Source organism: Periplaneta americana, chromosome 8, assembly GCF_040183065.1.
Source record: "Periplaneta americana isolate PAMFEO1 chromosome 8, P.americana_PAMFEO1_priV1, whole genome shotgun sequence".
NCBI classification, from domain to species: Eukaryota; Metazoa; Arthropoda; class Insecta; order Blattodea; family Blattidae; genus Periplaneta; species Periplaneta americana.
In genome coordinates this window covers 134,830,965-134,858,713 of record NC_091124.1, presented here as the reverse complement: position 1 = coordinate 134,858,713, position 27,749 = coordinate 134,830,965, and the positions used below count along the sequence as shown (strand labels likewise).

General features: G+C 36.5%; 1 protein-coding gene across 2 annotated transcripts in view; it reads left to right on the top strand.

The window, feature by feature from the left end:
* The window catches only part of Atg2 (Autophagy-related 2), a 326,693-nt gene that overhangs the window by 279,169 nt on the left and 19,775 nt on the right, over positions 1 to 27,749 (top strand). For both annotated transcript variants that reach the window (XM_069833677.1, XM_069833676.1), the window contains exons 31-34: positions 13,094 to 13,256; positions 13,418 to 13,646; positions 19,094 to 19,246; positions 25,844 to 25,965. In XM_069833677.1, the coding sequence (XP_069689778.1) occupies positions 13,094 to 13,256; positions 13,418 to 13,646; positions 19,094 to 19,246; positions 25,844 to 25,965 (667 nt within the window). The remainder of the gene's footprint in view (positions 1 to 13,093; positions 13,257 to 13,417; positions 13,647 to 19,093; positions 19,247 to 25,843; positions 25,966 to 27,749) is intronic.

The following is a 27,749-nucleotide window of genomic DNA, read 5'->3' as shown; positions in this document are numbered from 1 at the left end:
CTTGTTCTAGTTAGGTAAAGCTTGACTGTAATTTTTGCACAGATCTACTAATCGGTACATCATCAGCATTTGCCAAGATTTGAGCCATTCTGTTATATATCGTGCCCCCAGGATTGATGTCAATTTTTTTAAATACTCTTTCCAACACAATATTAAATAATATTGTGGAAAGCACATCACCTTGCCTCACACCAAGGTTAATATCAAACTCATCGGCAATTTATCCTTGAATCATCACTTTTCCTTTATTATTTGTTAATGTTATTTGGATTAATCTAATCTGCTTCCTGGGTACATAGAATTGCACAAGCGTTTCTATAAGAGCCTTTCTATTAATACCCCATCATATGCCTGTTTAAAGTCGATAAATAGTAAATGAAGGTCCACATTAAATTCATAACATTTTTCCAGAATGGTTCTAATTATAAATATCTGATTGCTGATAGATTTACCTTTCCTAAAACCACCTTAATATTTACCAACCAGATTTTCCGCAATCTTAGATATTTTATTCGCAATTAACTTAGACATAATTTTATATGCAACGTTCAGCAGAGCTATTTCCCTATAATTCTCGCAGAGAGTTTTATCTCCTTTCTTGTGTACTGGCAGAAGTTGTTGTTGTTGTTATTGTTGTTGTTTTCTAATGCCAGGCATTTGACAATAAAGTCATTTGACCTCTTGCACTCCAATATTTTTCAAAGATATTATCATGACCAACCAATGAAGCACAGATTTTGAGGTGTTCCGAATCCATTTCTTGGTTTGAGTTGCACAATGGGCAGTTAGGGGACTGATATATTCCAATTCTATGCAGGTGTTTAGCCAAACAATCATGGCCTGTTGCCAATCTAAATGCAGCTACAGACGACTTTCGCGGTAAATCGGGAATTAACTGTGGATTTTGATGCAGTGAGTTCCATTTTTTCCCTTGCGATTGTGTTATCAAATTTTGTTTGTTGAAGTCTAAGTATGTAGATTTAATAAATCTTTTCACAGAGTAATACGTAGATTTAGTAACAGGTCTGTAAGTAGCAGTGCTGCCCTTCTTTGCTAAAGCATCCGCATTCTCGTTTCCCAGGATTCCACAATGGGATGGTATCCATTGGGATACAATTCTTTTATTGAGTGATATTAATTGAGAGAGCATTTTAGTTATTTCAGCTGTTTGAGATGAAGGTGTGTGTTTAGAGACGATTGATAGAATAGCTGCTTTGGAGTCTGACAATATAACTGCATTCCTAAATTTATTGATGTGGCATAGAAGATTCCTGAGACATTCACTTATTGCAATGATTTCACCATCAAAACTTGTTGTTCCATATCCAAGTGATCTATAAAGTGAGAAGAGACAGCACATAACACCTGCACCGGCACCTTTTTCTCTGGAGATCCAGGATCCATCGGTGTATAAATGAAGCCAGTTTTGTGGAGGGTACCTAATATTAATTGTCTCTAAAGACAATTGTTTCAGTATTTCAGTTTTACTTCTGATTTCAGTATTTCTTCTGTTAAATTTAGATGATATTCTGTATTTAATAGAGTTGGTTTAATTTGTAAGTTTTCTTTTAAATTCGGGATATTGATTTTCTGTTTTAATTCTTGAACAATGGATATGAAACTTTTTTGAGTTTTCAATCTACAGAGACGACTGTATGAATGCCAATTGTTTCCTGGTAATCTGATAAGTTTTTCATACTGAATCAGTGCTTTTTCTTCTATTGTCATTTTGATACTGTTAACATTAGTGAGGAATCTCATAGAATCTATTGGAGTTGTTTTGATTCCACCAGTAATGAGTCTGAGAGCTTGGTTTTGAACATATTTGATGTCGTTTATGAAAAGTGAAGTAATTAAAATTTCTCCGCAGTATGTCAGCACTGGCTGTATAAACATTTTGTATGTAGTGTTCAAAGTATTCCTAAAACATCCCCATTTCTTTCCTGCTAGTCTTTTTAGAAGGGAGAATCTTTTACGAGCTTCTTCAGAAATGTATTTCAAATGGTTGCTCCATGTTAACTTACTATCGAAAATAACTCCAAGATATTTGGATTCATAAGTCCTAGGAAGGTGTTGGCCATTGTATTGGATATTGAATTCTCTTTCTTTTTTACCATGTGAAAATATTTGGTAGTTACTTTTGCTTAAATTGAGTGTCATCAAATTTGATGTATTCCATTCGTGTAGTTGATTTAGAGCTTTAAGAGCAGAATTTTGAATTTTGTCTCTATGTCTGTAAGATCCGGAAGTCCACAAAACTATATCTGCAAATACTGCTGTTTTCATGTTTGATTCCTCTAATAGGGAGGGTAAGTCATTTATATAAATATTGAATAAAGTTGTGCTGAGGACAGCGCCCTGAGGTAGACCTCGATACGTTTGTCTGTAACTAGAAAGTGAATTATTGAATTTAGTGGCAATGAATCTTTGACTAAGGAATTCTGATATCCATCTGAACATATTGCTGGAGATACCTAATTTCTGGAGTTTTAGTAATAATTTATTTCTCCAAACAGAGTCATATGCTAACTGAAAGTCAATATTTCCAAGGTATCTTCTTTCTTGTTAAAACTGTCTTTTATTTCTTGGCCGAGGCATATGACTTGTTCATTGGTAGAGTGTAGTTGCCGAAAGCTGGCTTGTCTTGGTGATAAAAGGTTTTGGGATTCTAAATATCAAGTTAATCTGTTGGAGATCATGGACTCCATGGTTTTTGCTATCATGCTTAATAGTGCTATTGGTCGATAACTATTAACATCATGAGCAGGTTTCCCTTTTTTGTGAATTGGTACAATGATTGCTTTTTTCCAAGCTGCAGGAATTGAGGTGTTCCATGATAAATTGAAAATGGATAAAAGTACAGACTTGGCTTTTTCCCCCAGATGTTTAAAAAATTCGGAATGAATGTTGTCGGAGCCAGGAGATTTCTTGGTTTTTAAATTTTGTATAGCTAGAGTTAATTCTTTGGAAGTAAAATTTTGATGAAATATTTCAAGTTTTGTACTAGTAATATTGTTTTTATTATTTTTATGTAATTCTCTTTTGATAAATTTGTCAGTTTTTTTTTTTATATTGGGATGTAATCTGTGAGAGTTTGAGTAGTGTTTATTAAATGTGTTTGCTATATCCCTACCATCTGTTAGTGTTTTGTTATTATGAATAATAGGTTGGCTAGTATTTTCCTGTGTATTGGAAATATTCTTCAGAAATTTATATGTTTTAGCGTTATCGGTTCTGTAATTAATATTTTCAATAAATTTATTGAAACTGTTCTTTTTTGCTGTTATGATTGCTTTTTTAAGAATGGCAGTCTTCTTCCTCCAATCTTGAGTATCTTCTGGTGTTTTGCTATGTTCTGCTTTGGTTTTGCTTTATTTCTATCTTGTTTCAATAAATTCAGGTTTTCTGTCCAGAATGGGGTGTATTTTTTTGGTTTGCCTCGTGGAATGTGCTTTTTTGCAATTTTAAGAAGAGATTCACAGAAATATTTGTTCAATCTATCTGAGTTTGTATTTTCCATTAGTGGTGTGTTGAGCTTGAGGTGTTCGTCGAGTTCTGTTGTAAATAGTTTCCAATTCGCTTTCTTAAAGTTCCATGTTGATTTGTTATTGTAGGGTTCTTTTCTTCGGTTTTGGTGGAGATGGATAGAAGCAATGATGACTCTACGGCCAGATCCAGGGTCTTCAATTATTTTTTTCTTGGTTTCGTGATGGATATCTGATGTTACTAGTAATAAGTCTGGATTTGTACCAGAACCAGAATAATGAATGAAAGTAGGGGGATCTTCTTTTCTGTAGACAAGAACTGGCAGAAGTGTAACTCTATTCTAGTCATCTGGGATTTCCTCCTTAATCCATACATCTTGGATAAGTTTGACAATACGTAATCCCAATTCTCTTCCACCATATTTAAATAGTTCTGCTACCATACCATCATCACCAGAAGCATTATTATTCTTGATTGAGTACATTTCAGATAATATTATCTCTTCTTCCATTGGTACCAATTGTTCATCCTCGTATTGTTGTACATTCACACTACTCTCATCATTATCCTCATTCCTATTATGTCCCCCAGTAGTTCGTAGAAACGTTCTGTCCATCTATCCTTTTTTCCATTCTTACCTCCAATCAATTTTCCTTCTACATCTCGACAGTAGTCAGTTCTTGGCTGATATCCTTTCTTAAAATTTTTTACCCTTGTATAAAATTTCGTAGTCTCCTCTTTTTCCCCATTCATTAAGTTCTACCATCATTTGTTTCATATATTCTCTATTTTTCCTTCTACACATTTTCATTGCATCTCTTCTCTTTATTTTATAAATCTCAGCACTAGCTCTTGTTTTCTTGAGTAGCCAATTAATCCTAGTCTCGTTTCTTATTTTAATTTTTTCCTACATTCTTCATTGAACCATTCTTTTTTATTGTTGTCAGTTTTCTTCTTTCCAAACACCAATTCTGCTGCGTCACTCATCACATCCCTCAGTTCGCACCATTGGCCATCAATACTACTCCTTACATCCACTTGTTTGTCTTTCAACCTCACTTCTAGCTCCTTTTGTGTGTCTGAGTGTACAAATTTTCTGTCGGTATTGTAACTTTAATTCAAAACAAGAATGTAACTTTATTGTTACGACAATAATCACTTTCTATAATTGAATGTAAACACTCCCGTCAACAATGGGATTTCCACTCCACACAGTAACACAGTTTTCGGTAGTGCACTCCACAGACGACAATGACAATTTACTTGGATTATTGAGAAAAACAATGTACTGCTAATCTTAACTAATGTTCACAAAGCACTATTTACAAATCAGAACTGTCAGTTCTCAGTTCACAGTTCGTTTGCCTTGGCTAGTTCTCCTAGCTCAGTCACTCGAGTTCACAGTATCTCGAACCCCAGACCTTCTGAGACAATCCACTGAACTTCGAACTCAGGTCCCCCAACTGCGGTCCACTGCACTCAAACTCAGGACTTCCGGCTCCCACAGTTACGGACACAACTCAAGTCGAACTCCGGTCTCAAAGCTGGCTTCACTGCTACACAAGACTGCCTTGACCAAAAACTGACGACTGCAACAACTAACTGCTCAAGTTCACTCGTGTGTTGTATTTTATAACTAAACCATAGTTTCGGGAAAGTACGATGCTGGAAATTTCTACGGATGTCCAAAAGATGGCACTTCTCGAATTCTCTGGATTTCTTCCCTTTCTGCCGCGGTCGCTGTCTCTCCTCTCCTCTCTCTACGCCACAGCACATGCCCCAGGAAGCAGATGCACGTGCATCTTCATTTGCCGAGCCACAGCCGACCTTGCCCTCCTTCTGCCGGTCATGAGATCGTTTCCCGGCTGTCACAGTATTTAGCCTGAACTAAGAAATGGTCCAAATTACAATCAGCACCTCTTCTACTCCTCACATTCAATATATCCAACACATGCCTTCTTTCTATCAATATATGATCTATCTGATTAGCTACCAAACCATCTGGGGATATCCAAGTATGCTTCCAAATATCTTTCCTTGGCAACATTGTACTCTTGATCACAAGGTTTCTTCCAATAGCAAAGTCAATTAGTCTATTGCCATTATCATTACTGACTTCATGTAAACTGTATAACCCAGTTGTACCTCTATTTGCAATTTCCCTTCCTACCTTTGTATTAAAATCCCCTACAATTATCTTAACATGATTCATCGGTATTCTATTAAAAACAGTCTCCAGAGTATCATAAAAATGATCTTAATATCTGCCTCTTTTTCTTCTTTTGGAGTATATCCATTAATTAATGAAATATTAAAAAATCTTCCTTTCATCCTTAAAACACTAATCCTGTCATTAACAGCATTAAAATTTAAAATAGACCCCTTAAAATGGTTGTTAATTATAAAACCTGTTCCATTTAACTATTTACTCCTCCAGTACAGTAAACCCATGAGACTTCATAATTCCTTCACCTTTCCATCTCATTTCCTGTATCACCAAAATTCCCAGTTTATATGTTTTCATAACATCCTTCACATTGCTAAGAGCTCCCACTTGTAACAAGGTTCTGACGTTCCAAGTAGCTAGTCTATACCAAATTCATTTTATTTGCTTCAGCTTTCTGAACAGATAACTTTTTTTATGGGGTAGGATTGTTGGCCCTACGTCCAACCTCCAACCTGGAGGGTGTGTCCTTTGATTTCGGAGTTTCCATCTCCTAGATCAGTTGCTTTCTCTACAGCTGCAGAGCCTGATCTGCCCCCTCCCTACGTTGAGGGATCTCTTCCACCTCTTCTGCCATTGGGACTCTCACTCCTCATCTGCCTTCATATCCTTCTTCTGAGCTGGTTCTTTGTCTGGGCCTTCACCTCTGGCCTCTCTGGCATGGGAGACCCTGCCATTAGCTATGCTACCTCCGACACAGCCGAAAGGATCACCAGACCATGCTAATATTCCCATCACCATTAAGGTCATGCAACCCCTAGGGAGTGTATTTTCTCTCACAGATCTCAAAATGATGTGGTTTAGTTGCATGTACACGATCTTTCAGCATACCCCACAGCCAAAAGTTGCGGAAATAAGATCCGGTGAATGTGCTGGCCATTGCATTAGTCCTCCTTTATCACTTCATGTTTGCTGAAATGTTTCATAAAGATACATTCGCACATTCTGAGCAAAGTGCAGCGGAACACCATCCAACGTTTTTCCACGCAGTTGACCTGGAGAAACCAGGTTCTGTACTGTATCTTCTTGTTGGTTTGCTTGGACTATATATAAAGGCTTTCGGTGTTGGACCCTGGACTCATTTCACCGGCATTATCACCTTCATCTCATTCAGACGCTAAATAACCTTAGATGTTGATAAAGCGTCGTAAAATAACCTACTAAAATAAAAAAAAAATACATATGAAGGCTTCTTGTACAGCACCTATGTTGTCAAGGGATCAGTCTGCACATTGTCGACTGATCTTGCTTTGTATGAGTGTGATTCGGGAAGTTAGTTCAGGTCTCGTCTGTCATGTGCAGGAGTGGTGGTAGCAGCATCATCTTTGTTCTGCTATGTAGCTTGGTTCAGTGTACTCCCAGCAGTATCTTTGTGAGGTTGCATTTGACTGTTTCTCTCAACAAGACAGATGTTTAAAATGTGTGCAGTAATTAAAGCTCCCACCAACTGTGAGGTACGTGTAGTAATGCGGTTTCTGTGGGCAAAACAATTAATGGCAGCCACATTTCATCGTGAGATTACTGCAATATACGGGAACATTATGAGTGACAGTATTGTTTGACGTTGGTGTCGTGAATTCCGAAATGGATGCACTAATCCATAATGAAGAGCGAAGTGGCCGACCGTCTGTTGTAAACGATGAACTTGTTGCAAAAGTGGATAATGTGGTCAAACAAACTCGCAATTTCATAATTTCGTAACTGGGCATTTTCCGCAAATCAGTCAGACTGTTGTGTATAAAGTGGTGACATAATAGACTATTGCAAGTTTTGTGCTCGGTGAATACCGAAAGTTCTGTCTGAAGCCCAAAAAACCACAAAGATTGGAGCCCCACTGACATTCCTTCAGCACTACGAGAGTGAGGTGACAGATTTCTCGATCAGATTGTCACGGAGATGAGATGTGGGTTCGGTATGTGAATGTCGAAACAAAAAAACAGTCAATGGTGTGAGGTCACACCACCTCCCCAAGAAATCACGAAAATGTCTCCAAACATATCAGTGAAGAAGCTCATGGGAACTGTCTTTTGGGACAAGAAAGGTGTCTTGTTTGTGGATTTCATGGAATGAGGCACTACAATAAATTCTGGCATGTATTATCAGACACTAACCAAACTGAGGAGAGCAATTCAGAACAAACGACATGGCATGTTGAGTTCTGGAGTTGTTTTGTTCCATGACAATGCTCGGCCACATACCACTGCACGCACTCAAACCCTCCTGGACAGTTCCAGTGGGAGGTGTTTCATAATCCAAGAGAAAATAAGTTGGATAGCAGCAAGGACACACCAGCATACAATCTAAGGAAATGGTGTGTCAGTGGAATGAAGGATTAATTAAGGGTGCAATGAATATGGATGAATAGTGTTTAAGTATGAGAAGGGTCATGATGAGTTTATTTAATTAGTAGGAATGAGTAGAATGTACTGTAAATATAGGAAGAGTAGAGGAGCTAAAAGTAGGACTAGACTAATTGGTATCAGTAGGACAAAGAAGTAATATAGATAGATGTAAAGCAAATAATAGAGGGTAGGCCTAGTTAAGACTATAGTACAGTAAAATGATTGTAGTGATTTGTAAATAAGTTGGGTCTGTGAAAATGCAGAGTAGAAAAAAGTAATTGTTATGTTGTTATTAGGAATAGGAAATAGTAGAAGGTAGGATTAGAAGGAAAGAAGGAATAGTTAATAAACGCAGAAATATAGGAAGTGTGGTGAACGAACATGAAAGACATAGTGGGTGAACATTAAATGATGAAGAGGTGTCGGTCATTAACATTGGGTATTGTGCAAGTTGTAAATAGTATATGAAAGGGACTGCTGGCCCGAATACTATAATGTGAAGGACCAGCAGGACCAAAGGTTTGAGTGAGAATAAACTATACCATACCATACCATAATCCACCATATAGTCCTGACTTGTCGCAGAGTGACTACCACTTGTTCCCAAACATGAAGAAATGGCTTGGATCCAGAAAGTTTCAAACGGATGAGGAGCTCAAGGAGAGTGTCAGTGGGTCACTACAATGACAGACAACTAATTTTTACGCAGAGGGAATTTCGAAGCTTGTGAAGCGGTATGACAAATGTCTGAATGTAATTGGGATTTATGTTGAAAAGTAATTGAAAAGTGCACTTTTACTTACATGTCATAGAAGTTTTCTCAATAAAGTGCTTTCTGTAAAAACAAATTACCGGAACAACTTTCCTTATTACCCTTGTAATTGTCAGCAACTGAACTGCTTTTGACGAACTTGTCATAAATACGGTAAATGGTTAATTTAGGTGGTGGATCACTGTTGAAATAGGCTTCATTGTGGGGGACTGAACCTCCATTCATGCCACAATCATTTGTCTTTGCTCCAAACTGATACCTGTAGCCATTTTTACAATAGACATGAAAACGATTTCACTGTAACCATGGAAATACCATGATCTACTTTATTTTGAAGAAATGAAAACATGTTGCCTCCAAGGTCCTGTGTATAATCACATAAACATAAACTCAATCACACTCATATAACATTTTTAGAGAAATAGTGTATTATATAGGAATATGGATGTGTAGTTTCTGGTGTCAATTGTAGAGAAATAGTGTATTATATAGGAATATGGATGTGTAGTTTCTGGTGTCAATTGTTGTATTGTCTGAAAAGAAATAAAAGACGTTTAGTGCAATTTGTTGCTCACAACAAACTCCAGGCACAAGTAAATATTAAAACTACCCTTCTGAAAGGTCCTGGACTGAGGCTGTTTTGTGTCCTGAAAATTCGGCAAATTTATTATATAAACAGGAGATTCAAAAGTATCTGGCCAACTCTATTACAGTGTGGAAAAGAAAAGGTTGTAGAAATGAAACATTCCTTATTTTATGTAGTTCGTCTCTCCCCCTCCCCCAACAAAAACAGTACACCATCGAAGTTACAGTGTAAACTTCCCTCTTATTCTTAAATAACAGTAAAGATGTTAATGGTACAAAAATCCTTGTCAGCAGAAAAGTTTTAAGAGATTGTGAATTTCTATGATAAATCTTTGACAGTTTTGACATTAAAACTCAGGATATCTTGTTCAGTCAGTTTCAGAAAAAAAGGGCAGGAAGCAGTGAGGTGGAGGAGAGTGGGCATGGCATGCTGGTTTTGTCTCCATCTGTCTGTGCAGTTTCATTATCTGCGATCTTCCCCCCTTCCCTCCAATATTGTGTAAGAGCTAGGGCTAATGTTACACTATAGAGTTTCTTTGATAAAAAGTTTGGTCTTGTTTTTTTTTTTCCTACGTCTCTCTCATTCTCCATCATTATATACTTATTTTGTTTAAGGGCATATAACATAGAGCATATTTGTTTGCTGCATTGTAGCATCTTTGGAAGCTCGAGAAATAAGAGAGTAGTGGATGAAGTTGCTAATGTAATGACACATGGTGACTTTTGTGCTAGCAACTTATTGAAAGAAACAATCTTTTTTTTTACCCATTTTCTTTTCTTTTTCCCAATTCTTTTATTTTGTTGAGTTATTTGTTCTCTTAGAATTGCTGCTAGTAACAAAACACCCACATTCACGAGTTCTTTCAACATCTTTGTCTACCACATGTTGCTACTTTATCTTTTGATAAGTATGACATGGAGCGACCAACAGTACAGGCAACCAAAGTAGCCAGCAACCAGTGAATAAAATAGAGCAGAGTTCAACTTTGGTTGCTCTCGTTTCTGAGTAGAAAATTTGTTACTAAGCCTTATTACACAGAGCAGGTTTACACAGCTGTGTCCAAAGTATCCAGTGAATAGTGAACAAATATGCCCTGTGTCATATGAAATGACCTTTAGATATCCAACCCATGTAATACCATCTAAGACTAGTGGCCAAGATAGATAAACTTAGCAGAGGTGAAGCTTCATCAGGAGTAATGTGGAAGAATAACTATTGAAGAATTAACATCATGTAATTTGGGAATGGAGCATTTGATTCTAAGAAATGCATTTTATATCTTTCTTGGCATGAAGGTGACAGATGATAAGCCAGACACTATGTTAATGCTGCCTAAGTAGAAATGGACGCATTTGGCAAAAGTGTAAATACTCGTATGTACGAGGCGCATCCAGAAAGTAAGTTTCCTGATTTTTCCCCCTTGAAAGTAAACGTAATTAGCCGTGTCAATTGTGCAAGCGTAACAGATCTTTGACGTATCAATCATATGCCAGCCGGACAGGTCCCGCCTGGTGCCAGTAGCGTGGCAGAAGTGGTCCGAAATGGAAGCTCTTATTCCTTCCCCCTCCGCCTGCAAGGTTCGGTCGGTGATAAAGTTCTTTAATGCACAAAGCATTGCGCCAATTGAAATTCATCGGCAGCTCTGTCAGGTCTATGGGCCGAACATCATGAGTAAGCAGATGGTGCATCGCTGGTGTAAGCAGTTTTCCGAAGGTCGTCAAAGTGTCCATAATGAAGAGCGCAGTGGGCGACTGTCCCTCATCAATGATGTTCGTGTTGAGCTGGTGCGGCAGTGCATCATGGAGAACCGTCGCTTCACGATTACGGAGCTGAACAGCCATTTTCCGCAGATATCGCGATCCTTGTTGCATGAGATTGTCACTAAGCACCTGCTGTTCAAAAAAGTGTGTGCCAGGTGGGTGCCGAAAAATCTGACACCCGAACACAAAATGCAACGTTTAGGAGCAGCACTAACATTTCTGCAACGGTATCATGATGACAGCGACGAGTTCCTCGACAGGATCGTCACGGGCGATGACACTTGGATTTCGCACTTCACCCCAGAAACCAAGCAGCAGTCAATGCATTGGCAGCATAGTGGATCTCTGGTCAGGACGAAATTCAAACAGACGCTGTCGGTACGGAAAGTGATGTGCACGGTGTTCTGGGACAGGAAGGGCATTCTGCTCATTGACTTCCTTCCAAGAGGTGAAACAGTGAACGCTGACTGTTACTGTGAAACACTGCGAAAATTGTGACGTGCCATTCAAAACAAGAGGCGTGGAATGCTTACTGCAGGTGTTGTGCTCCTCCATGACAATGCTCGTCCACATACGACTCGGCGCACAGCAGCTGTTTTGACGGAATTTGGCTGGGAGTTGTTTGATCACCCACCCTACAGTCCTGATCTTGCTCCCAGCGATTTCCACGTTTTCTTGCACCTCAAGAAATTCCTGTCCTCCGGTGAGCGTTTTGGCAATGACGAAGAGCTGAAGATGTCTGTCACACACTAGTTCCATTCACAGGCGGCAGAGTTCTACGACAGAGGGATACAAAAGTTGATCGCACAATACGACAAGTGTCTCAATTCTGATGGTGGCTATGTTGAAAAATAGCTGAAACATTGCTGTACCTGTTGCCAATAAATGTTTTCCTGAAAGTGTGTGTTCTTTTTTTTTTTAATAGGAAACTTACTTTCTAGATGTGCCTCGTACTCCTATGTAAGAAATTGTGTCAGTGGTAATTGGCAGTCCTGCTCAACTTATTGACCTTGCAGCATACAATTCTTATGTCATATTTTGGGAGACCAATGAGCAATGGACAACCCAATATTCTAAGAAGGGATCAAGAAGAAAAGATTATTCGAAACGGCTTGCCTCAGAACTTAATAATATACTGGTAAACGCAAGAAGATTTGTCGAAAATGGTATAGTCCAGTACAAGAAATATGCAACAGCAATACATTTATATGGGCTTCATTGCAATGAAGATGAAGGAGTGAATCTGTTCACTCAGAGTAACTTGAACGACCATACAGAATGTATCAAAAAAAGATTTCTGTTATACATGCAGCAAAAGCAAAGATCTGAAATATGTGAAGGTGTGGACTTCGTGCAGCAGTTATATTTATCTCACACACATGAGAAAGAAGAAGTAATTATAATCTGGACACAGTTTGAACCTGATCGACTTTTTGTATTCTCACCTGTTTGTAATGCCTCTTTATTTCAATAAAATGTTATTGTTCCATGGGACTACATTTTACAATATATATAATTATTACTTACTAGTATTTTATTCTCCTTAATAGTATCCATTCTAAGTAAATTATAAGTTGCTGAATTTAAATTTCAATGATTTTAAAATAAAAATGGGTATGAAGGAAAAGGCGAAATGATATACAGTATAGTTTATTCATACCTCTTTTATAAAATAACAACCAGACTCTGAAGAATTGAGATTTGAAAAGGCTAGATTATAACAATTGAAAAAAAAAATGTTTGTAGTTTTTACCTGTGTGTGTATATATTAGTGGAGTGGGGTCAGGTGCTGATCTCTGCTAACACTAACGGAGAGTTAGAATGCGATTCTTAATTATTCTGAAAAGGCAACCTCAATAAATCTTTATTTAATAAGAAGTCTAAACTGTTTTTATTTATATTTATAAATTTCTTAAATTTCAGATAAGAATAGTTGCTGTGCATGTACGTCCAGATCCGAAATTGGTTGTTCAGGAATGCTGCCTGAAAGTTACACTTCTTCCCTTGCGGCTAAACATCGATCAAGATTCTCTTCTCTTCCTCTTCAATTTCTTCTCTGATATATCTGGATTAAAAAAAAATGAAGGTACATATGAGAGACATTCGTTGAGTAAACTGGCAATTAAACTTCATAATAATACATTTTATCTGCCACTCTTTGTAAAATTATTATTAATGGCACAGAAATTTTTAAATATTAACTTGCACATCAATGAAATGTAGGAGAAACTTTTGTGTTATGTACAGAGCATGGAACCATCCAATGCAACACTCCTCGTCACAACACACCCACACACCAGGCACCTGTGATGACAGTGAATGTGGGTGGAGGTTCCAGAACACCTTCCCCTGAGCCTCAAAGACTTCTCATTCTTTTGGAAGAAGATGCTAGTAACCTAAGTCCTGGGCACAGACATAGTTTGTCAATAACTCAGAGACTTAATGACAAACCTCCAACACCACCGATATTCTTTAGGTATGTGTAGAAGAATTAGTGAAACCATGACTGTGATGAAAATGTTATTCACATCTGGTTTTTTTGACAAAAATATTTATAAGAATTTTGTTGCATAAAGTGTCTTTTTCCATTCTCTCTTTCTCTCCTCTTCATTAAAAATATTAAGCATCAGTCTTTGTTTTGGTCCCAGGAAATATTGCAATGCTCTCACTGGTTAGACATGAAATCTATGCTCGTAAGAAAGTGTAGTAATGAAAAGTATTGTACGATATTTTTTATGCATCTAATGAACTTGATGCAGAATTAAATTAAATTACAATAGAATAACGAATTTCAGGGTTGTAGTTTAATGTTGATATTATTATTATTATTATTATTATTATTATTATTATTATTATTATTATTATTATTATTATTATTATTATTAAATTGCATGATTTTTTATTTGTGTAAAGATAGCATGCATTTTCTTTCATTGCACAATATAAGTAGCTTTTATTATTATACTTAGGCCTATACAAATTAGAGAGATAAAGAAGGCAGAAAAACCGTTAACTGATGAAATACGAAATACGCAGTTAAACAATGTGACCAATGTGTACAAAATGTAACAAGCTGAATACTACCAGAAAGAAATAAGGTAGAAGACACAGGCGAAGAATTGATGATTATAATGATGATAGTAATTATACGAGGTGTGTTAGAAAAATTCGTGACCTGACACATAGATGGCATTGAAAACTGTCAACAATGCCACCATTGTTAGCGGCCATTTTACATTAGTTCAGGTACGAAAAATCATAATATCATATTGACTACATCTTGTGTAATTTGGTTTTAAAGTTTGTGCGCCAAACAGATTGGCAAAAATGAAAAATATCGAGCTTCGTGCTGGCAAAAATGAAAAATATCGAGCTTCGTGCCGTCATTAAATATTTCGTAAAAAGGGAATGAATCCAACAGAAATTGAAGCAGACATGGATGCTACACTGGGGAAATCCGTTTCTGTCTGTAAAAAAATGAGTGGCACTATTTAAAGGAGGAGAGCTTTATTCATAATATTTTGATTCCTCCGCAATAGTATTAGCTCCACTGAGCAGCACTACAAGCAGGCCATATTTTATTAATCATTTCACAGCTAATTGGTTAGTTTCCTAAATTTATATTTTTATATTCATTTTTGCTGTTCCATTATGTTACAGTTTACAATTTTTATTCATATATGTACGAGTATATATTTACAAAATCTATCTAATAACTTACTAATAAGAATACATTATCTACATGACAAACATTTTTGCTTACATTGAGCATCATCAGGTCACATTATATGTTACTTATTTACTTACTATGGCTTTTAAGGAACCCGGAGGTTCATTGCCGCCCTCACATAAACCCGCCATCAGTCCCTATCCTGAGCAAGATTAATCCAGTCCCTACCATCATATCCCACCTTCCTCAAATCCATTTTAATATTTATTATCCTCCCATCTACGTCACGGTCTCCCCAAAGGTCTTATTCCCTCAGGCCTCCCAACTAACACTCTATATGCATTTCTGGATCCGCCCATACTTGCTACATGCCCTGCCCATCTCAAACATCTGGATTTAATGTTCCTAATTATATCAGGTGAAGAATACAATGTGTGTAGTTCTGTGTTGTGTAACTTTCTCCATTCACCTGTAACTTCATCCCTCTTAGCTTCACATTATATGTTACATGTTAAAATTTTAAATTTTCATGAACAATTTAGTTTAAAGATATTTAGTATTTTCCGGCAGTTATTATATACGTTATTTATTATTTGTTCATTTGGTTAAACATAAGATTACATTTTTAATATAAATATATAGCAATGTGAGTTCAAAAATCATTGTTTTTGCAGCCTTTGTCAGAATTTTTCACAATATAATTCAAAGTGGATCAATGTTAAATATGGTAAATTACTAGACTTAGATGAAATATGTAAATATATACATATATTAATAAAAACTCCTAAATTGTGACAACTCATCCTGCCTTGGCTTCAACTTGTCAGGGTGGGTCCAAAAAAGAAATGGGCCACAGACCTACGTCTCCTCTCGCAAATTTCAGCATTTTTCCAAATTAAAGTCTTCTGGCTTTCGCTTATTACCTTCAGAACCCTGGGGCGAATTTACTTGAGTATCACTCACACAGTGCAAGGGCTCAGATCCCTTCTCTTGTGAGGACTGCGGCATCCTACTCGATGTGCAGACTTTTAACTTCTTTGGCGATTTGCCCTGTTGCTGTTCTGTCGAACTTCACTTCCGTCATGTGGTATCTATTAGGTTACGTCTATTTTCGACTTTCCCCTTCAAAATTCTCTATGTTCCTTCAATGGAATGGCGAAAATCGGTGTGTGATAAATGGCCAAGAAGCTTGGAGTTCACATAGACACTTCGTCTCTGCCCCAATTTCCCTTACAAGAACACGTTTTCGCGTATCTTTTAAATGTTTCTCCTCCCATTTCTCATTGATTGATTGACGGATGGATGGATGGATGGATGGATGGATCGATCGAACAAATTCTACAATTATTGATATAAAAATTGCAAAGAGTGCCGAATAACACTGTACTTCACAAACGCGAAAATACTACTGAAACTATATTATTATTGCCACTCTACAGACCCAAATTCCATCAAAGCAGGTATGGAATAGATACGAAGTTTTGAATGGCTATTTGCAACATGTGCAAAATCGTGGTCCACTGTGCTGAGATCATATAGCTGTCTTTAAGATGTGAAGCACATGAGGTCCACCTCATCGAGAACTCACTATGATCTGCAACATGTGCAGTACATGTGGTTTACAGTGCCAAGAACAAACTGCTCAAAATCGATTTTCCCCAAAACTTTAGGTAATATTGCAAACGGATTTCACTTTCGAAACTAGGACATAAAGGTACATTATAATAATATATTTTTGTCAAGTGCAAATACAGTGTATTTGACTTATTGTACAGTCCCAACATTGCTTAGGATGCCAGGTACAGTGCGACCAAGCTTTCAACCATATTGGAGAAATACCGAACTAAATGTATTGCGTCATTCCTATCACTCACAGAACAGAATGCACGTGTATAAGTACATTCTCTTTCGATACACAACATAGTATAGTTGAGTGATTAGTGTCGCACAGTGTAACAGTGCCTCCAAAGAAGTCTCGTGTGTTTCATGGGAAAGAGGGGATTATATGTACAATAGTAGCAAAAAAAAACCGGACTGACCCTTGTAGCTGATTTCAGAGCCTTGTTCACTCCTGAGCACGATAGACTGGTAACTAAGACTTTCATGGTTCGAATCCTGCCTGAGAAGGAATCTTTTTTTTTTTTTTTTTTTTGTTCCTTATTCAAATTTATTCCCAATATTTTTCGATTGCAGCGATATTTTACTACTTAATTAACTTATTATTCCCAGAACATGAATTTTACCAGCAATCGAAAAGTATTGGGAATAAATTTGAATAAGGAACAAAAAAAAGTTTCCTTCCCAAGCAGATTTCGAACCACAAAAGTCTTAGTTACCAGTCTATCGTGCTCTGGAGTGAACAAAGCTCTGAAATCAGCTACAAGGGTCGATCCGGTTCTTTTTGACACTACTGTACAGTATAATGTAATTGAACTTTGTGATTTAAGAAAGAAAGATGGATTAACTATTCCCTTATGGTAATGGAACAAACAGCAGCCATGGTAAAATTAAATGAAAAAGTGATCTGTAGAATTCGAAAAGAAGGTAAATAAGCCAAGCAGTAAGGATTAAAATATCACTTTAAATAGTATTGCATACTACACAATTATTAATCTGCAAATCATCTATGCACTCTTAAATGCGAATCTGATTAAAATATATATATATATATATTTTGTAAAAATGAATATACTGTTCAATGCCATGGATAATACTAATATTAACAAGAGTTAGAGCACTGCAACTTTGCACACGTTGTGATTTGGCCTTGTTTGCACTAATTACTGTAGTAGCGATTAAAGTATGATGATAATGAGGTCCAAGTCGCAAATTGTGTAACTTGTCCTCTATATAGACACTCGTTGCAATAAAATTACCCTGTACTAATGTGCATGGTTACTTATTCTTATAATATTGATTTGTTTGGAGTAAGAATTTCAGAACATACTGCAGTGTACATGATCCGAACAGTACAGCATCTGTGACATAACTACAAACAAACTGGTCATAACATACTGTAGCTACAGTAATCACCTCCTTCCGATTTGACTGGATGCTTGGGCACACAGTAAAGTGGTGATTACTTCATTGAAAATTGTATTACACATTGAAACGTACCAAAGAGTTAAACTCTGGTTCAATAAGTGCAAAGATGTGAGCACAATACAGGAGTGCACTCTTCTCCATTCCTTGCTGAAAACTATTTTGAAGATCCCTGGTGTCACGACTATAAAATGTTAATACTAAATAAAACAATATATATATTTAAGTGTAAGATAAAATAAAGTAGTCATGCATTGTGAACTGTATCTTCGATCTACTTGATTCCTATGTAGAAGTTTTAACATTTTTGTGATTGATTGAGGAAAAAACAACCAAGTAGAAGAGGAGGTCCATGGTTTGTCCACAAATGGGTCTACAACGCATTTTGACATCATTGCTATCCTGACAAGATCAACAAGTGGATTCATAATTGATTCAACTGTAAGGATGAAAACATACGAAAATCAACCTGCTGAGTTACATCAGGAAAAATGCGATATATATAATTCCACTATACCATACTACTTTATAAGGAAAAAAAAATATATCATCTAACATCGATCAAAGTTATTGGATTACTGATTGGGGCTAGAGAGGTCATCCCAAAAATATTCGCGCATTTTTGCAAGCAGTTTGATCTAGGACAACTCTTGTCACAATATCTCTGTCTGCAGTGAAGGAATCTATAAAAAATTATAAAAAACCATCTCTACACTTAAATAAACTGACCTTTTTCCTATGACGATCACCTGGTAGAAAATAGATACTGGTAAGAGTTTATGTTTTTTCTGGAATTAATGATGACTTGTTTAATCGTTTTCAATTATTTATAATTGTATTTTTTCTTTTCCTTCTCCATTGTCTTATATTTTTTCCGTTATAATAAATTGTTTACCTGCCATTTATTTAAGAAAAAAAAAACAACAATTTTATGGTAAGCTTTGTCTTGTACGCAGCTTCCACCTAGAGGAAGCTGAATAAATAAAATTTATTCAAAATAATTTATAAAATTAAAATATTCAATTTATTCTTTTCAGGAGCTTTATATTTTTTTCCATTATAATTGTTTGCCTACCATTTATTTAAGAAATAAACAACAATTTTATGGTAAGCTTTGTCTTGTACGCAGCTTCCACTTGGAGGAAGCTGAATAAATAAAATTTATTCAGAATAATTTATAAAATTAAAATATTGAATTTTTTTCTTTTCAGGAGCTTTCTGTTTTCGCGTGATGTTCCCATTCGACTAGACTATCAAGGGAAAAGAGTAGATATGTCTCATGGCCCATTGACTGGTATTCTTTTGGGACTAGGAGAACTTAACTCTTCTGAATTTAAACTTAAACGCATCAGTTACAGACATGGGTAAGTTTTCGTTAATCCTGTATTGTTAAGCACTAATGAATGATATTATTGTTCTACAGAGCAGAACACTCATTATGCATCTAAGTATCAGACACCCGTTGGGCCAAGGTGGTAGCATAGTTATCCACATCCATCATGTAATATTGTATGGCTTTAATCTAAGTAATTTTGTTGCACTACGAGCAGAAGGCGCCAAGTGCCTAAGAGATTTTTCGTCAATCTCGTCTATTTTCTTCTGTAAAGATGTGCCATCTTATATGTTTTTTATGATCGTTTACTGAACTTATCCATTTGAATTTTTTAGCAAGTCTTCTTATTGCACTGTTTGGACATTTTTCTCGGAATTTGCGTTTTGTCGCACACGATTTTCTGTTTCTTATGTATATATTGTACAAATACACACAGTCACATGGCTTCACAGACTTGACCACAAAATACACACACACACACACACACGCTTCCGTGCACACTTACACACACACTGAACAGTAAACACTTCTAAGAATGACAACTTAAACTTACATAATTACGTACACCACTGACAAATAGCTTGCAACTGATTTGAAAACTGCAGTCTGATACCATGCATATATGCGCATCCACCTACATGTAAATACATAGCCCCTCTGCCACTAGATTGAAGTCCAGTAACTAGAAGTATTATAATTTTACCTATCTGTTACATGAGAAGTTCAGGGCACACTTTGAATTCCATTTTATTACAAGTAAGGATATATATCATACTTAAATAGCTTATTTAGTGTAATGATTATGGACGTGAATTCTAATTTGTGAAGGTTACAGAAAAATTTACGTATACCCAGATTATTCACTCTTCATCTTCACTTCATCTTTCATTTAATATAAGATAAGGTTGATTGGTTTCCATTGACTCCAGATGCATCTGAGACTCTCATACACTGCTAGTATCACAATGTTGAATTCAATTTTTGAAATAGAGATATCTTTAATATTAATTAGACGATAATGTAGTAAACTAAACTAAATACTTTACAGTCTAGTTATAAATTTAGTAATATTATGTCATGAATGTCTAAAAGAAATGCAATAGAAGCATTTAAAGGCTTTATTTAACAGAAAAAGTGTTTACTAGAGAAATTAATTATTGTAATACCGGTACCGTATTTACTCATGTAATAGACGCCAGTGCATAATGTACACACCCCTATTTTTTACTGTAATATGCAAGAAAAAAATGTATTCATTACATTTTTAATTGCTACCTGTAGTAATATACAATCGTAATGTTGGATGCACTTCTCATGTTTAAATTTTTAAAACAAAGATTTAATTTATTACGGTTGGGTCTTTTTAAAATGCAAAAGTGGATTGTCATTGCTTCTTTTTAATAGTTTAGAAACTTTAAGCATGCTATGAGCAGCATTAATGTCAATTTTTGTCTCTTGTAATGTTGCTTGCTTCAGTTGTGTTTTGTGTTATTATTGTGTTGCTTTATAATAAACTCCAATAAGTGTAAATATACAAGTTACTGGGCAAATTTCAAGCTAAAGGTAATTAAATTTGCAGAAGTTCACGGAAATAGGACTGCCAGTCGAGAGTGTACAGTTTCTGAATGCAATATGCGTAACTGGCAAAAACAGAAACAGGCACTTTCAGAAATGCCAAACAAATCAAGAAAAGCATTTTGAGATCCGAAAAGTAGCAAGTATCCATGAATTTTGGAATATGTACCTAACTAAGTTGTGTAATAATGGAGTTGGTATTTCACACGAAATGTAGCAGTACAAAGCATGTGAAGTCACAAAAAGTATGGCCATCAGTTTCACTGAATTTAAAGCAAGAGCAAGCAGGGGATTGATATGCCGTTTTAAGAGAAGTATACTTTCATTTAGAGGAAGAACATCTCTTTATCACATGATGCCGCATGATTTTGATCACAAAATTGTGGAATTTCACTGGTTTATTATTCAAATGAGAAAGAATAAGAAATATTTGTTGCCTAAAATAGGCAACATGGTTCGAACTCTAAAGTCAGTTTACCTGTAATTTGTCCCATACAACAGGAAGCAGGCTTTCTTCTTCTTCTTCTTCTGATAGCTGGCTATTTTCACTATTCTTGAAAAAGCCTGCTTTCAGGAAGCAGTTCATAATTGTTGACTGCTTTACATCCTTTCAGGCCTTAGCTATGAAGTGCAGGGCATCCAGGATTGATACCTTGAATGATGAAGGATTTTTACCACTGTCCATTAGGCTTAACACTCGCTGTACCAAACTCTTCCTGTACAAGGATTTGAAGGAGTGAAATACCTTCAAATCCAGTGGTTGTAGCTTGCTTGTGCAGTTAACTGGCAAGAGTTCTAACTGCACATTTTTGAGATGCAAATCTATGGAATGTGCAGGACAGTGGTCAGTAAAGGGAAGGATCTTTCGATTCTGCGTCACCATTTTTGCATTCAGTGTGGCTAGCTGCTGGCGGAACAGATCAGAAGTCATCCACGCTTTGTTATTGGCATCATAAGTAGTGGGTAGGGACCTCACATTCTTAAAACATGGAGGCTTTTTTGATTTCCCAAACACAAACGGGCGAAGTTTTTCAGAGCCATCAGCATTGGCTCCCAACATCAAAGTTAGCTTAACTTTGCTGTGATTGTTCCCATGGAATTGGTCTCTTTTGAATGCCATAGTTTTACTGGGCAAGACACTAAAAAACAGCTCCATTTCATCTATATTGAAGATGTCTCTGGGCTGGTACTTCCGAGTAAGGTTGCCTTTCCATTAGTCCATCCTTCAACAGTTCGGTCAGGAACATCATTTGATTCCCCACATACAGACCTGTATATGATGTTATATAGTTTCCTAAATCTGTCGATCCGTCCATTGGATGCTGTGAAATTGTCGATCTCTAGCATGGTGGTCACTCTAAGTGCTTTCTCCTTCAACATCACACCATTAATTGAGATGCCCGACGCCCTTGCTGTCTCGAACCAACTTTTTACAATGTCTTCTAGCCCATCGTATTCTGATTAGCTGGTATATTTCCTCTTCTTTGAATTTGGGCCACATTCAGATGCATTTACGGTTGTAGTTGACCAGTTTTTCACAATAGTTTTTAAAGTTGATACAGAGATTTGCAATTCAAATGTGCTGCAAAATGAGTCTACTTTTTTTTAATTTCTAATTTTTTCTTCGAAAAAGATTTCCTCTCCTTTTTCAATTAACAAATAACAAATAAATTTAAACGTAACAAATAGCTAAAAGAACAACTTTTCGTAACAATATTAACAGAAAACTTATCATCAAAGAACACTCATGCCAAACTTCACACCACTTTACACAATGAGAATGAATACACACTCAAAAAGGATGCTATGAGAGAATACTGCTAAAGCCAAGCCTACAAAGACTATGTTGTTCAAGGTCGATCCATGGTTATTTCACTACTTCCAGTCATGGTTATTAGAGTTCATTGCACATGATAATTTGACTTAATTGTCACACCATGGTACTTCGGTTTCATTTTCACACTTACAAACATGGCATAAATAGTGAGAAACATCGTCTTTTTTAAAACGTAAAAGCGAGGATTTTAATACATTGTGAATATAGGAAAATTGAAAGGACCGAAAGAAAGTGTTTTAAAAGGTGGGAAAATATTAAATCCGGGAATGTAAAAGTGGGGTAATATTGTATAATTTTCAACTAGTCAACAGTATTCTGAATGCAAGCCATTCAAGGGGAAAGTCGTAAACTGATAATGTATTATGGACATTTGCCTGTATGTACAAGAGAAGTTATGGATGGTCCTGTGGTCATACCTGACTTTTAAATTGTTTATAGTGAGAAATGGATGCTTGAGGGCGCAATTGCTATTTCATCTCTATGAAAGAAAATTTTCACAGAAAAATACAGATTGTCTATTTTGCTCTATTTCATTAATGGCCAGGGTCACGTTAATTTTACAAAGTAATTTCTGTAGATATCATGAAACCCTAAAATTTTTGTTAGAAGAATAAAGTTTATTGTTTGCTCTATTTCTGTAATGGGTAGTTTATGTCAGTTTTGCTCTATAATGTTTTGTTTGAAGTAGTTTCTGAAAGGAAGTATCACATTGGCCCGAGACTAGTATGACATATTTTGAATAAAAGTCAGCTGTGTGAAAACTGTACTTGTGTTCTTATTGCAGCCTAGCCATTTTCAATTGTAAAGGAAGTCTGTTTTACAAAGTGTCCAGACTGTCACTATATGTAGTCTAAAATGGAAAACCCTTGCTAAAAAGCAGTTACATCCTGATATTATAATTCGAACACAGGAAAGGGCTGGATGACTGAGGAGTTGGAGGCTGATTTGCTTAAAGTTTTGTGCGAGGACAACAACCAGGTGCTTTGCTCAGGAAGAGAGAAATGTTATTTCGTGATTGTTTTTTTTTTTTTTTTTGTGGTCACACAACTGACAAAATCAAGAAAGCAGAAATGAACATGATTTATAGTCACTATCCCAGACGAGATATCTCAGTTCCAGTGCTAGACATTGTTGTTAGTAAGTCCTCTAAGGATAACCTGCACAGAGAGTATAATGACTCATTGCTTAAAGGAGACCATGCTCTTACCCCAATAGACAAATTGAAGAGAGCCAGTTTGCAGTTGTTCCCGATGGATAATCACAGAATGCTATGGGATTAGCAGAGTCAATTATAAAAGGTTTCGAAAGGATTGTGTTTCAAATAACATGGATTATATGGTGATATTTTGTGGGAGAGTTACGAGTCTGAAGAAGTATCCAGTTCCAATTCAGAAGGTAAGGCAGTAGGAGAAGGAGGAGGAAGGAGAAGAAGATAATGATGATGAAGACTAGAAATGACAACCAGAAGATGATGTTGCTATTAGATTGTAACTGAAAACTTGAAAATAACTTTATATTTATAATTTTTTTCATTCTTGTAACATTTTGGAAGTGTAGGTTGTATTATATTGAGATTTCCCCCCCCCCCCCAACCCATTAAAACATCTGAAAGCTTGGGGTCATATTATATTTGAGGCAATACAACAGTATGGTTCTAAAAATAATAATTCCTCTGACAAATACACGAGGGTGTCCTGAAAAGTAATGCCTCCTATTTTCTTTTCGTGGCTGTGAATATAGTTAAAAATATTAGTGATAGTACATTGTATTCAGTGAACTTTCTGCTTTCAGTGACACAAGTTTCGTATCTCTGCCAATAGAGAACTCTTGAGTTACAGTCTGAAACATGGCGGCACTATGTCGGTGGGTCTGAAGCAGCGTGGTGTGATCGAGTTTTTAACAACAGAAAATGTTTATCAGAAATTGAAGGCTGTTTATCGTTATCAATGTGTCGACATCAGTACTGTGCAACATTCTTCGTGCTCGTAATGAACCACAGCCTTACTTCTATCTGCACTGCATCATCATAACCAAAGAGATGTCCTCTCAGGTGTTCTTTAAGTTTTGGGAACACATGAAAATCTGATGGTGCCAGGTCGGAACTATATGAAGGATGATCAACAACAGCAAAACCAAGACACTGAATGTGTTGTTGTCATTGCACTAGTGTGCAGACGAGCACATTGTTATGCTGTAGGAGGGGCTGCTCCATATCTGAACGAATCATTCGCATTCGTGCTTTCAGTTTTTTTTTTTTGGGGGGGGGGGGTTTCACAGTACCTTACAGAATTAATGATAGCGCTTTCAAGCATGAATTCCATCTGCACCACAACTTGAATATCCCAAAAGACTGTAAGCACGAGTTTGCCTACTGGTGGCAGAGCCTTGAACTTTTTGGGTGCAGGTGATCCTTTGTGGCAGAACTGCATTGATGACCTCTTGTTTTCAGGACCCAGCTTTCATCACCTGTGACAAAGTTCTTTAAGAATTAATCACCTTCCTGTTCATAGCACAGAAGCAACTCTTGGCAAATTAATGTCAGTCTCTTCTGTTTCATTTGAGGAAGGAGCATTCTAGGCACTCATCATGCGTAGATTTTCCGGAATCCCAGTTCTGCAACTATTGCCTACACACGCTCCCTTGATATGCCACACTTGATTGACAGATGTTCCTGCATTATGCAATGATTCACTGTAATGAGTTATTAACACAATTCTGATGATCATCATCAGTTGCAGTACATGGTCTTCCACTGCGTACTTTGTCACACAAGTTGAGAGTTGCACCAGGTTCATTATGAGCACGAGCACTGATGTCGACACATTGATCACAATAAACAGCCTTCAATTTCCGATGAATGTCTATTGGGATTACATTTTCTGCTGTTAAAAACTCGATCACAGCACGCTGCTTCAGATCCACGGACATAGTTCAGTACATGTTTCAGGCTATAACTCAGAGCTCTCTACTGGCAGCGATATGAAACTTGTGCCACTGAAAGCAGAAAGCTCACTGAATACAATGTACTATCCCTAATATTTTTAACTATATTCACAGCTTTAATTTGGATAGGTTAATATATTTTCTTTTGTTCTAGTTGATGCTGGAATCAACTTTTGACTAGTGTAAATAGCGTGTTCTAACAGTGATTATAAACGTATTACTAGCACTTATAAAACCTCTTGTTGCTTTCTATGATGTATTATTTTCTTCCAGGCTACTTGGTTTTGATAAGTTAGTCACTTTCGTCCTAAATGAATGGCTACAGGATATTAAGAAGAACCAGATACCAAGTCTTCTAGGTGGAGTTGGACCAATAAATGCATTAGTAAAATTGGGTAAGTTACTTTTTATCTGTTCCTCTTCCTCTTTCTGAGCCTTCGCCTTCCTCCCTAATTTTTTTATGTTGGTGGTGGTGACAGTGGCAGTATCGATGACGACAACATATGAGCCATTCAGAGCAGAAGTGGTGCAAGTCAAAAATGGGTAATGAGGGTTAAAGTAAATATTCTGTAAAATACAGCACAAAGTTGCAATTAATATTGAATTTATTTAAACTATTAGTAGTCAGTGGATAGCACGAAGGACATATTAATTGCTACTTTGTGCCGTATTATACAGAATTTTTACTTTAAAGCTCATTACCCAATTTTGACTTACACCACTTCTGCTCTGAACGGTTTATATATTTCAATCATTTTAACAGCATCAGGAATAATAACCGAACCACTTAAAACACAATTATCAACCTAACCTTTAATAAGAGATGTACCTGAAATGCAAAAGCAGTAATATTCCAGATATGGCACTTCACGAGGAACTTCCTCGTCTTTGAGTGGATACATATTATATGGCTTGGCAGAGGAAACCTATCAAAGAAGCTGTCAGAACTGAGAAATGAGGAAGGAATATTTATTATTATTATTATTATTATTATTATTATTGTTATTATTATTATTATTATTCTGGTTGTTTGCGAATAAGGTGCTTAGGAAAGTATTTGGGGCTAAGAGGGATGAAGTTACAGGAGAAAGTTACACAACACAGAACTGCACGCATTATATTCTTCACCTGACATAATTAGGAACATTAAATCCAGATGTTTGAGATGGGCAGGGCATGTAGCATGCATGGGCGAATCCAGAAATGCATATAAAGTGTTATTTGGGAGGTCGGAGGAAGAAGACTTTTGGGGAGGCCGAGACGTAGATGGGAGGATAATATTAAAATGGATTTGAGGGAAGTGGAATATGATGGTAGGGACTGGATTAATCTTGCTCAGGATAGGGACTGAAGGCAGGCTTATGTGAGGGCGGCAATGAACTTCCGGGTTCTCTGAAAGCCATAAGTAAGTATTATTATTATTATTATTATTATTATTATTATCATTATTATCACCACCACCACCACCACCACCATTATCAGCATCATCTACGTCATTCTTATATCTGTATCGATGATGGTGATAATAATAATAATAATAATAATAATAATAATAATAATAGCAGCCATTTAACAGTATAACAAACTAGTGCTTATTCTTATCGAGGAAGTAGACGTGACAATGTAAAACCTACAGAGCAACAATCACTCAGCAAAATTATGTTTTAAAAGCAAACCACACGTTATTGTATGATGCCGGCATGTTAAATATGAAACCATGGCAATAATACAATGGGCAATAACTTCGAAACTGGAGGAGAAATTTGGTGCAAAAAATAGAATTTGTGAACCTTTTGTCATGTCACACATTTATGAAAGTCGTCAATATTAGTAGCAGTCTTTCGCCATCAACACTTCTTCCCTGGTGTACTCATTGATGTTCCTTCAGCTTCTTGTTATTATGTTCAGGCAAAATTCTCTTTACTGTTGTTTGAGATACCTTGGTCGCCTCTGCTATTCTTTAGCTTACAATTCATTGTGGAATTTCTGATAAGTCTATTCATTCATTCATTCATTCATTCATTACATTCAGTGTTCTGCCCAAAGGCAGGTCTTTCACTGCAAACCCAGCTTTCTCCACTCTTCCTATTTTCTGCCTTCCTCTTTGTCTCCTCATATGATCCATATATCTTAATGTCATGTATCATCTGATATCTTCTTCTGCCCCGAACTCTTCTCC